Source organism: Schistocerca piceifrons, chromosome 3 (assembly GCF_021461385.2).
Source record: "Schistocerca piceifrons isolate TAMUIC-IGC-003096 chromosome 3, iqSchPice1.1, whole genome shotgun sequence".
Taxonomy (NCBI): domain Eukaryota; kingdom Metazoa; phylum Arthropoda; class Insecta; order Orthoptera; family Acrididae; genus Schistocerca; species Schistocerca piceifrons.
Genome location: NC_060140.1, coordinates 732,122,893 through 732,136,506, shown reverse-complemented (window position 1 = coordinate 732,136,506; position 13,614 = coordinate 732,122,893). Strand labels below are relative to the sequence as shown.

The window sequence follows — 13,614 nt, the reverse complement described above, 5'->3', positions numbered from 1 at the left end:
ATGGAGTCAATTTGACATCCCCTGTCGATTCAGCGGGTTACTCCTATTTCCCTTTTTGGATATTGGTGTGACTTGAGCAACTTCCCAGTCTTTAGGTATGGATCTTTCTGTGAGCGAGCGGTTGTATATAATTGCTAAATATGGAGCTATTGCGTCTTCATAATCTGAAAGGAACCTGACTGGTATACCATCTCGACCGGAAGCCTTGCCTTTATTAAGTGATTTAAGCTGCTTTGCTACACCGAGGATATCTACTATGTTTCTCATCTTCGCAGTTGTCCTTGACTGAAATTCGGGAATATTTACCTCATCTTCTTTGCTGAAAGAGTTTCGGAAAATCGAGTTTAATAACTTTCAAATGGTTCAAATGACTCTGAGCACTATGGGACTTAACATCTTAGGTCATCAGTCCCCTAGAACTTAGAACTACTTAAACCTAACTAACCTAAGGACATCACACACATCCATGCCCGAGGTAGGATTCGAACCTGCGACCGTAGCAGTCCCGGACTGCAGCGCCTAGAACCGCATGGCTACCGCGGCCGGCTAATAACTCTCCTTTGGTGGCACTGTCATGAGTGACTTCACCGTTGTTATCGGCAGTGAAGGTATTGTTGCGTCTTGCCACTGGTGTGCTTCATATATGACCAGAATCTCTTTGGGTTTTCTGCCAGTTTCTTTTAAAAGGAGCTTTCTTACAGAACAATTGTGTGAACCATCCCAGAATCCAAAAACATCAATCTTGTGAAACCCAATTCACACTTTTCTCGCATGACATACTGAAAGCTTTGAATCAAGGCAGTCAGGTAGATGCCATACTTCTTGATTTTCGGAATGCATTTGACTCAGTACCACACCTACGCTTATTGTCAAAAGTGTGATAATATGGGGTACCAACCGAAATTTGTGATGGGTTGAGAACTTTTTGATATGGAGGACGCAGTACGCTATCTTGGATGGAGAGACTCAGGGAAGTGTGTTGAGACCCTTGCTCTTCACATTCTACGTCTACATCTACATCTACATTTAAACTCCGTAAGCCACCCAACGGCGTGTGGCGGAGGGCACTTTACGTGCCACTGTCATTACCTCCCTTTTCTGTTCCAGTCGCGTATGGTTCGCGGGAAGAACGACTGTCTGAAAGCCTCCGTGCGCGCTCGAATCTCTCTAATTTTACATTCGTGACCTCGGAAGGTATAAGTAGGGGGAAGCAATATATTCGATACCTCATCCAGAAACACACCCTCTCGAAACCTGGCGAGCAAGCTACACCGCGATGCAGAGCGCCTCTCTTGCAGAGTCTGCCACTTGAGCTTGCTAAACATCTCCGTAACGCTATCACGGTTACCAAATAACCCTGTGACGAAACACGCCGCTCTTCTTTGGATCTTCTCTATCTCCTCCGTCAACCCGATCTGGTACGGAACCCACACTGATGAGCAATACTCAAGTATAGGTCGAACGAGAGTTTTGTAAGCCACCTCCTTTGTTGATGGACTACATTTTCTAAGGACTCTCCCAATGAATCTCAACCTGGTGCCCGCCATACCAACAATTAATTTTATATGATCATTCCACTTCAAATCGTTCCGCACGCATACTCCCAGATTTTTTACAGAAGTAACAGCTACCAGTGTTTCTTCCGCTATCATATAATCATACAATAAAGGATCCTTCCTTCTATGTATTCGCAATACATTACATTTGTCTATGTTAAGGGTCAGTTGCCACTCCCTGCACCAAGTGCCTATCCGCTGCAGATCTTCCTGCATTTCGCTACAATTTTCTAATGCTGCAACTTCTCTGTATACTACAGCATCATCCGCGAAAAGCCGCATGGAACTTCCGACACTATCTACTAGGTCATTTATATATATTGTGAAAAGCAATGGTCCCATAACACTCCCCTGTGGTACGCCAGAGGTTACTTTAACGTCTGTAGACGTCTCTCCATTGATAACAACATGCTGTGTTCCGTTTGCTAAAAACTCTTCAATCCAGCCACACAGCTGGTCTGATATTCCGTAGGCTCTTACTTTGTTTATCAGGCGACAGTGCGGAACTGTATCGAACGCCTTCCGGAAGTCAAGGAAAATAGCACCTACCTGGGAGCCTGTATCTAGTATTTTCTGGGTCTCATGAACAAATAAAGCGAGCTGGGGCTCACACGATCGCTGTTTCCGGAATCCATGTTGATTCCTACAGAGTCGATTCTGGGTTTCCAAAAACGACATGATACTCGAGAAAATTAAAGATCTTGCGGACAATATTAATAGTAACCTCAGACTTTCTGCAGATGATGCAGTTATCTATAACGAAGTACTGTCTGAAAATGCTGCATAAATATTCAATCAGATCTTGATAATATTTGTGTGTGGTGGAAAAATTAGCAGCTTGCTTTACATGTTCAGGAATGTAAAATTGTGCACTTCACAAAACGAAAAAAAGATAGTATCCTATGACTGTATATCAAAGCGTCAAAGCTGGAATTGGCAAACTTATACAAATACCTTGGTTTACCACTTTGTAGATGGATGAAATGGAATGGAGTGATTACATAGTCTCAGTAGTATGTGAAACAGGTGGTACTTTGGTTTATTGATAGAATACTGGAGAAGTGCAGTCAGTCTATAAAGGAGATTGTTTACAGATCACTCGTGCGTCCCATTCTAGAATATTGCACAAACGTGTAGGGCCGCACCAAATAAGACTAACAGGGGATGTTGAACGTACATAGAGAAGGACAAGCACGAATAGTCACACGTTTGTTTGACCCGTTGGAGAGTGTCACAGAGATGCTAAAGAAACTGAACTGGCAGAATCTTGAAGACAGACTTAAACTACGCCGAGAAAGTCTAATAACAAAGTTTCAATAACCGGCTTTAAATTATGACTCTAGGAATGTACTATAACCCCTCACATGTGGCTGACATAGGAATCATGAGGACAGGATTATAATAAATACAACACTCACAGAGGCATTCAAACCATCCTTCTTCCAACGATCCATATGTGTATGGAACGGGGAGAAACCCTAAGAAGTGGTACAATGGGACGTACTCTCTGCCTTGCAGTTCACGGTGCTTTGCCGAGCATAGATGTAGATGTAGATACAGAATATTGGGAGCCATAGCAGACAGGATTGTCAAGGGATACTGAACACGTACGAGTACAAAGAAGGGCAGCGCGTAGGGGCAACGGTTTGTTTCACCAATGGGAGAACGTCGAGGAGATACTGAAAGAAGATAGCTGGTAGAAGTGTGGAGATGGTATAAAGTCTCCTGCGAAAGCTTACGTAAATGTTTCAAGAAGCGAGTATAAGTGAACAAAGTGGAAATATATTAAATCCTCTTATGAATTATCCAGTAATGAGTGAATAGAATATTAGACTAGTTACAGTTCGAAGTATTTCCACTCTCCGCCTATTTGGTGGTAGAATAGGAAGTATCCTCTGCCATGCATATCATACTGGTTTGCAGAGTAAAGATGTGAATGTAGTATGGTTGCGGGTAAATGATTTTATGTGCAGCAGCGCGTACTCTCTCTACACTGGAATTTCAATTGTGTACGTATACGCCGTAGTTGAGAGTAATGTGTCGTGGCAGGAGCTTGAGGTGACGTCCGGTGAGGACGGAGGCGCGACGCTGCGCGGCCTGCTGGAGGCGGCGGGGGCGGCGTGGCTGAGCCCCGCCGTCAGCCGGGTGACGTCAGACGAGGAAGCGGGCCGCCGCCTCGCGCCTGTGGCCGCCTACAGCAGCGTCGACGGCGAGGGCGACGTGCAGCTGGTGCTCACCGCGGACGTCTCGCTGCCCCCGGAAGGTCAGCCACTGCAGTACACGCTGTCAGGAGGTAGTTAGCTGGGTTACAACGATATCAAGGAAAATCTGACTCAAGGAAGGAAAGGGTCGATACCGAGGTCGCTAGAGTGACCTTTATTTGATAAGGACGACGATGGAACTTTCTCGGATTTAGGGGAACTCATGCAAACCTAAGTCATTGTCGCCAGTGAAAGACTTGTCTAGCGCTCCATCCGAATGAGACTTTGTTGCTTCAATCGCAACCCGTCCCATTCGACGAATACACATGTACAAGAAGCTGGTCGTCCAGAAAAATGACACTGTATATGAAAGACGGGAGGATGAGGTTATGACTAAGGACAAATTCCCTTGGCACCACATCGCAGCTGATACTACATATCATGATGTGTTAACAGTTACAATGCCTCAACAGTGATGACAGTTCTCCACACTTTGATCCTCCAACGGAGAAATTCCTGATTTAGTACCAAATTACGTGTTCTCTTTCAAGTCGTTAGAAGTCACAATCTTGTGTCTGCATTTTCTTTATGACGTGGAGCTTAAATTTTTCTGTACAGTCTGGTCACAGGCGACAGATGTGACCTATTGTTCTACGTCGTTTCACAACGCTATTATACTTCAAGTTAAGCGACGACGACTGGCGCGTTTCATACGTCGTTGAGGGTATCAGTGGGTAGTGGCGCAGCATATGAAGATGTACACAGACTCACCAAGGATATTAAGATATGGTTGGCTCTGTAAGTCCAGTGCACTACAATGTTCCTTGCCTCGCAGCCCTACAAAAATGGTTCAAATGGCTCTGAGCACTATGGGACTTAACATCTATGGTCATCAGTCCCCTAGAACTTAGAACTACTTAAACCTAACTAACCTAAGGACATCACACAACACCCAGCCATCACGAGGCAGAGAAAATCCCTGACCCCGCCGGGAAGCGAGAACGCTACCGCACGACCACGAGATTCGCAGCCCTACAATTACAGTTATATGAAACCAGTTTCTTTGAGTTATATTTTTATGAATATTCGACAAATGGCCCTTTACTCCGTCGTCAGATCTGCCACAGATAACCACTTATCCTGTTTTACAGAGTGAGAACGATCCGACCTCCGCATTCCGTGATAAGGCGTGACCGTCCAACACTTTTTCTCCTACTTGTGGTCACACCATTCTTCAACCACTTTCCATATTCACAACAGAAGCAGGCGAAGAGTCGGTCAGCTTCACCCTTTCCAGGATGCTCGTACCCGGACGATGGGCCATTACAATCTGTTCTTTGTGGAAGTCACTAATGTCGGTGGATTTCCTCATTCACTACCAGCATCGTTGCTAGAATCATTCCCCATTCGTCTATGCTCCACTTCGTCCTCACCGCATCACGATTCCGCATTGCTACCAGGCAGCATTTAATCCAGTAGATCTTATCTCCTGAGAGATTTTTAATGGAGCTGCTGAACATACATCGTTGTCCTCACACGGGGTGCACACAAAAAACACATATACTAAATTAACTTTTTGTCTGGACAATTGATGATATTTACTGTACAGATATGAATTGCAGCATTGTGACTATGATATGTTACGCAGTCGTGTCTGACATATACTGGTATTTTCCCAGTAGCCCTCGATAATGACCCAAAAGCCGAAATCGTTACAGTGGGAATATCTAAAAAAAATGTATGTATAGGGTCAATTGCGACAGTGTTATCACTTTAAAACTTCATTATGATTGCGATGTGCAATAGAGGAAACATTATTCTCAATTGGGATTGGCACTTCCTTTGGCCCAACCCGGGAGTCTTTAATGAGCCGGAGCTGAAAAAACCCACTCTGACCCTTGGAGTACAGAATGAGAAATACAAAAAGAACGTCCTTGACGTATTCGGTGTCCCACTTCGCACATGCGAAAATGTGGAACTGTAAGGCTACGTAGCGCCTCATTGCGTAGATTACCACTACGCTCGTTACCGAGTGTTTCTGGAAACTAAAGTTCACAGCCAGTGCTGCTGCGCCTGTCATCTACTGCCATGAAATTGGGATAGATTCCACGTTTTCGTAAACGTAATTGTCTAAAGCAGCTTGACGCATAGTTACGAGCGCCCAGCTGTCACCTGTCGCCCAAATATTATGAAATTATTCACCAGTCTGAATTGCTAATTACATTGCTCAACGGACCACAGGGCACCTGTGCCCACTTCTCGTAACAGGCATTAAGTGAGGTGAGGTTGTAGTGACATAACTCAAGTCTCACCCAAAAATGTCCTTCGTCTCCTTTAGTGATCCAGGTGTGTTTCATAACTCTGCTGTGGAATCAGAACAGTACCTGCAGAGAGCACACACACTTATAAGCGGTTCTAGCCAGTTTATGATTTAAACCGTCGTCCGCAACAACGTGAGCAATGAGAAACGTAGATTATGAATATCGAGGTCGACAGAAATATAATTTTAAAAAGCTACTTACATAATATTCAAACATAAACTACAGCTATCAGGAGGGTATCTTGTGTACAGTACACAGGCGAACGATCGTCTTTACTCTGGAACAAGATATGAGTAGACACAATGTCGCTCAGCTCATATCGTTCTTAGGCAATGGCAGATTTTGCGTGTTATTGAAGTTGTACAAGTGCTTTTTTTCTCTACTCTCTTATTTATACACCTCATTATGAAAGGTACCCCATGGTCATTAATATCACTTGGCTATTAAAAGTATGAGTGTCACTATGGATTAGACATGAGTATTTGAGCCAGCAAAAATATGTCGTTTGATAAATATTTGGATATCAGAATCATGGTGCAGTTACTCTTTTATTACGTATAAAAATCATTCCCAGAGGTACGGCTTACTAATTTCCAAAAAAAAAAAAAAAAAAAAATTGAGGCCCAATCGACAATGGACTGAATGCATATTTTCAGCCATAGAGTCATTATCTAGCATATGGTTTCAGCCTCGCAGTAGGATCCTCATGAAGATGTTCTGCAGTAATAAGTGGCAGATAAACGCAATAAAATTATTAAGTACAGCCAATCGTACTCTGTGGTCCGGAGTTGTGCTACAGAGCGGAAACAGAGTGCGCCCCCAGTATTACGTCCCTCTTCGATGAATAACAGAGAATGACGTACACTCCGCCATTTCCAGAATTCACATAAGCGAGAAAGATACTGTATAACAGGTACATAATGATTTCGGCGGTCATTCGTCTCCTGTTGAAGAAGTTCTAAACTTGGAAAACTAGAGTTCCGGTGACATGGCGTAAACAGCTAGTGAATTTTATACAAGGAAGATGCCACGGAAAACTTCTGTGGCATCTACCTTTAGGTGTTACATGGTTTTCTCCAATGAATTACTATGAATGGCAGAATTATTTCTTTTATTTTCACAGACCATATCAGATTGGAAGCGAAACATTATCCGATTGATTCCGAATGGACCAGAGTTCTCGCTTTCAGGCATATAGGGCCGTGAGAGCTGCACTGTACTGTATTATCCCAAGCACAAGTTTGACATTGTCTTACGAGAAGGGATTACACTAACTGCCTTCCCACGTCGTCAATAGCTGAAACAGATACTTATTGGGAACTAATTAACGACGAAGGATTGGTAGCGAGTGCTTTTCACTTTTAGTCTCATCGCAGACGAACTGTGGAGGAAGGCTAGGGTTGAGCACCCTGACAACGTTGAGATCAGAAATAAACCACACTCTCGGAATGAGAAACACTGGAAAATTTGTCTTATTTAAGTTCCGAAAGTCATGGGAATATAAATTCATTCGAAATGAATTTGTATTCCTACTCTCCCAATACGAATCCATTGTCTAATGCCATTCGTTTAGTATGGACAGGACTGCTCGCATGTCAACTGATCTCTAAAGCATATACTACCCGCAATTTTATCGATTTCAGTAACGTGCAGTGCTATTGCAATTCAAGAGTGGTTGCAGCAAAGACTAGACTGATCTATACTATACGAAACTATGTATTTATTTGTGCATTCCTTTAGAGAATCACTCAGATCATGAAACCATATGCAAATTCTTGTTACACCGAAAATATTTGTTGACACCTTCTCGAAAGTATTCTCTTTACAATGTTTGCAATACTGCTTTGTCTCTTAAAGAATTAGTTACTTAACTAAATGTGCTTCATTGCAACAGTCGTTCAGGAAAGCTCCATCGATAAACACTGCTGGTCTTAGCAAACCAGAAAAAACCTGGAGATGGATACTTTTGCTTTTGGGAAGTGAGAGAAATCACGTACAACCAGATGTAAAGTGTACACTTGAGGTTTCATAGTGAGATATGACATTGCGTAGGCCTATCTCTGGACACTTCTGAATTGTTTCGGGAGGTCGGCAACCTCCGACGCTACGGTCACCATCAGCAGGCACTTTCCTACCTTGTTCGCTTGTGAGTGACGTGGTGTATCACATGTGACTGTCATAAATACAACTTTGGCAGTTACGTGGTGCACAGCGTTAATCTGAATATCTATTAACAGAACTGTAGACACTGAACGTAATGATATGGAGTTGGATGCTGTACGAATATACATCGATTTTAGTTCTTCATAAGATTGAGATTCTCGTGTAAGATCTTACTGATGGTTCCCAAAAGTACATTGAATGTCTTGATAAATGCAGCAGAATTTCTGCCTAAATACGAAATTCGTTTGCAGGAGTAGGAAAAATGGTTTGGTTGGATGTTGTCCAAAGACAGACTTGAAGAATCCTTAGATTTAAATGCACCCTATCAAATTCCCTTGCAACAACTCCAGTCTGGCTGGGCATCGATTCCAACTGGGGTTGGATGAGAGATACGTGTACGCCATTCCACAATGCTTCAACTCCATGGCAGGGTTCATCGGCCATAGCTGATGGCGAATGGTGGCGTGACAGTCTCTTGGGAAGCCTTGACCAGGTGTTTTCAATGGGTGAGACATCTGAAACATGTACTAACCAAGACAACAGACGAACAACATCTGTATCGAGGTAGGCCACGTAGGGAACATATGGTCTTGCATTATACTGCTGGCTGATCTTGGTATCTTTATTCGTTTCCTAGATGTAGTAGTCCAAAGTTACGCTATTTATACACGTAAAATTCATCGTGAGACGAAAACGTAGGTTATAAAGACACGTAGCACAGAGAAATACGCTGTAAAGTTTCTCCGTTATCATCAGAATTCTTCTGGGAACCCCACGTTGTTGTAGTACTGAAGCACAAGCGAAATTTTTGTGCTCATAGAAATAAGACCAAGGTGTAAAATTATATGTTTTTGCGATATTCAGTTTCCCGTTACTGTACTCGTACTACCAAAATTTTACTTACCCATAAAGTACTTTTCATGTGAGTGACATGCCCTGTTGTAGTGAAGAAAAGAAGGGAGTCAGTGGAATAATGCTCCTACCAGAGCACAAAAAAGGCACCTCTTTATTAGAATACTCTGACTGAAAAGTTGGCTGTTAGCTGCCCCAGTCTACCTTCTTCAGCAACTTCAAAAGTTTTCCCATAAATTTTGGCATGTGAATATATTCACGCTTTTTATGCTGAAAGAGCTAATGACAGTGTGAACCACAGAGAGGGACACAGTGGCAGCGGAACATGTTGAGAGTGACAGAAGAGTGTTGGGAAAAGAGTTAAGGAGACGGTGCAATGGGAGAGGAATAAAGACAAGGAGAACGTGGAAGTGGGTGAGAGATACTGATAATAAAATACAGTCTATGACAATGACAATGAGAAACGGAGGGACGGTGACTGGGAGGGGACTGCAGCGGTGGAATGGAATGAATGAGATATTAGCAACAAAAGGGAGACAGTGACAGTGAAAGTAGACAGTAGTAGTAGGACAGAACGAGACAGACTGTGGCTGCGAGACTGGGGTCTGTGATATACAGGGTGGTCCATTGATCGTGACCGGGTCAAATATCTCACGAAATAAGCGTCAAACGAAAAAACTACAAAGAACAAAACTTGTATAGCTTGATGGGGGAAACCAGATGGCGCCATGGTTGGCCCACTATATTGCACTGCCATAGGTCAAACGGATATCAACAGCGTTTTTTTTTAATAGGAACCCCCATTTTTTATGACACATTCGTGTAGTACGTAAGGAAATATGAATGTTTTAGTTGGACCACTTTTTTCGCTATGTGATAGATGGCGCTGTAATAGTCACAAACATATGGCTCACAGTTTTAGACGAACAGCTGGTAACAGGTAGGTTTTTTAAATTAAAATAGAGAATGTAGGTACGTTTGAACATTTTATTTCGCTTGTTCCAATGTGATACATGTACCTTTGTGAACTTAGCGTTTCTGAGAACGCATGCTGTTATAGCGTAATTACCTGTAAATACCACATTGATGCAATAAATTCTCAAAATTATGTCCGTCAACCTCAATGCATTTGGCAATTCGTGTAACGACATTCCTCTCAAAAGCGAGTAGTTCGCCTTCCGTAATGTTCGCACATGCATTGACAATGCGCTGACGCATGTTGTCAGGCGCTGTCGGTGGATCACGATAGCAAATATCCTTCAACTTTCCCCACAGAAAGAAATCCGGCGACGTCAGATCCGGTGAACGTGCGGGCCATGGTATCCACCTGTCATGAAATATGCTGTTCAATACCGCTTCAACAGCACGCGAGCTATGTGCCGGACATCCATCATATTAGTATTACATCGCCATTCTGTCATGAAGTGAAATATCTTGTATTAGCATCGGTAGAACATTACGTAGGAAATCAGCATACATTGCACCATTTAGATTGCCATCGATAAAATGGGGGCCAGTTATCCTTCCTCCCATAATGCCGCACCATACATTAACCCCTTGAAGGTCGCTGATGTTCCACTTGTCGCGGCCAACGTGGACTTTCCGTTGCCCAATATTGCATATTATGCCGGTCTACGTTACCACTGTTGGTGAATGACGCTTCGTCGCTAAATAGAACGCGTGCAAAAAATCTGTCATCGTCCCGTAATTTCTCTTGTGCGCAGTGACAGAACTGTACACAACGTTCAAAGTCGTCGCCATGCAATTACTGGTGCATAGAAATACGGTACGGGTGCAATCGATGTTAATGTAGCATTCTCAACACCGACGTTTTTGAGATTCCCGATTCTCGCGCAATTTGTCTGCTTCTGATGTGCGGATTAGCAGCGACAGCAGCTAAAACACCTACTTGGGCATCATCATTTGTTGCAGGTCGTGGTTGACGTTTCACATGTGGCTGAACACTGCCTGTTTCCTTGAATAACGTAACTATCCGCCGAACGGCCGGCCGCGGTGGTCTAGCGGTTCTAGGCGCGCAGTCAGGAACCGCCCGACTGCTACGGTCGCAAGTTCGAATCCTGCCTCGGGCATGGATGTGTGTGATGTCCTTAGGTTAGTTAGGTTTAAGTAGTTCTAAGTTCTATGGGACTGATGACCACAGATGTTAAGTCCCATAGTGCTCAGAACCATTTGAACCATTTGAACCGCCGAACGGTCGGGACACTTGGATGATGTCCAGGATACCGAGCAGCATACATAGCACATGCCCGTTGGGCATTTTGATCACAATAGCCTTACATCAACACGATATCGACCTTTTCCGGAATTGGTAAACCGTCCATTTTAACACGGGTAATGTACCACGAAGCAAATACCGTCCGCACTGGCGAAATGTTACTTGATACCACGTACTTACACGTTTGTGAATATTACAGCGACATCTATGACAAAGTGAAAAAGTGGTCCAAGTAAAACATTCATATTTCTTTACGTACTACACGAATATGTAATAAAAAATGGGGGTTCCTATTTTTAAAAAATGCAGTTAATATCCGTTTGACCTATGGCAGCGCCATCTAGCGGGCCAACCATAGCGCCATCTGGTTTCCCCCTTCAAGCTAGACGAGTTTCGTTCTTTGTAGTTTTGTCGTTTGATGCTTATTTCGTGGGATATTTGGGCCGGTCACTATCAGTGGACCACCGTGTATACAGACACACAAAGAGATGACAGTCAGTTCGGCTGAATGAATGAGTGAGAATGGGTAAGTGGGAATGGATGGGTATGAGTGACTAGTGGGTGTCAGCGAGTTACACTTAGGGGAGCTTTTGGGAATGAGAGGTCAGTTGCATGTCAAAAAGAAGCGGTAGCACGCTCGCATGCCAAAATTTTCAGAACAAATTTTAAAGGTGTTGAGCAAGGTAGGGTGAGGCAGCTGTCAGCAATTTTTCAGGCAGAGAGTTTTAATAAACAGGAGCATAGTCGCGTTCTTTGCGCTCTGATAGGAGCATTTTCCTCCAGTCGTTTTCTATCTACATAAACGATCTTTTGGATAGGGCAGATAGGAATGTGCGGCTGTTTGCTGATGATGCCGTAGTGTACGGGAAGGTGTCGTCGTTGAGTGACTGTAGGAGGATACAAGATGACTTGGATAAGATTTGTGATTGGTGTAAAGAATGGGAGCTAATTCTAAATATAGATAAATGTAAATTAATGCAGATGAATAGGAAAAAGAATCCCGTAATCTTTGAATACTCCATTAGTAGTGTAGCGCTTGACACAGTCACGTCGATTAAATATTTGGGCGTAACATTGCAGAGCGATATGAAGTTGGCTCTGAGCACTATGGGACCTAACTACTGAGGTCATCAGTCCTCTAGAACTTAGAACTACTTAAACCTAACTAACCTAAGGACATCACACACATCCATGCCCGAGGCAGGCTTCAAACTTGCGACCGTAACGGTCGCGCGGTTCCAGACTGTAGCGCCTATGAAGTGGGACAAACATGTAATGGCAGTTGTGGGGAGGGTGGATAGTCGTCTCCGGTTCATTGGTAGAATTTTGGGAAAATGTGGTTCATCTGTAAAGGAGACCGTTTATAAAACACTAATACGACCTATTCTTGAGTACTGCTCGAGCGTTTGGGATCCCTATCAGGTCGGATTGAGGGAGGACATAGAAGCAATTCAGAGGCGGGCTGCTAGATTTGTTACTGGTAGGTTTGATCATCACGCGAGTGTTACGGAAATGCTTCAGGAACTCGGGTGGGAGTGTCTAGAGGAAAGGAGGCGTTCTTTTCGTGAATCGCTACTGAGGAACTTCCTGGCAGATTAAAACTGTGTGCCGGACCGAGACTCCAACTCGGGACCTTTGCCTTTCGCGGGCAAGTGCTCTACCAACTGAGCTACCCAAGCACGACTCAAGCCCCGTCCTCACAGCTTTACTTCTGCCAGTACCTCGCCTCCTACCTTCCAAACTTTACAGAAGCTCTCCTGCGAACCTTGCAGAACTAGCACTCCTGAAGGAAAGGATATTGCGGAGACATGGCTTAGCCACAGCCTGGGGGATGTTTCCAGAATGAGATTTTCACTCTGCAGCGGAGTGTGCGCTGATATGAAAGTTCCTGGCAGATTAAAACTGTGTGCCGGACCGAGACTCGAACTCGGGATCTTTGCCTTTCGCGGGCAAGTGCTCTACCAACGGAGATCATATCAGCGCACACTCCGCTGCAGAGTGAAAATCTCATTCTCGCTATTGAGGAAATTCAGAGAACCAGCATTTGAGGCTGACTGCAGTACAGTTTTACTGCAGCTAACTTATATTTCGCGGAAAGACCACAAAGATAAGATAAGAGAGATTAGGGCTCGTACAGAGGCATATAGGCAGTCATTTTTCCCCCGTTCTGTTTGGGAGTGGAACAGGGAGAGAAGATGCTAGTTGTGGTACGAGGTACCCTCTGCCACGCACCGTATGGTGGATTGCGGAGTATGTATGTAGATGTAGATGTAGAATATTTAACC

The 13,614-nt window shown here is 43.9% G+C and overlaps 1 protein-coding gene across 1 annotated transcript in view; it reads left to right on the top strand.

Moving 5' to 3' along the window:
- LOC124789009 overlaps nucleotides 1-13,614 on the top strand; it is a 260,631-nt gene that overhangs the window by 230,808 nt on the left and 16,209 nt on the right. The window contains exon 7 of the mRNA XM_047256296.1: nucleotides 3,606-3,819. Coding sequence (XP_047112252.1) covers nucleotides 3,606-3,819 — 214 coding nt within the window. The remainder of the gene's footprint in view (nucleotides 1-3,605; nucleotides 3,820-13,614) is intronic.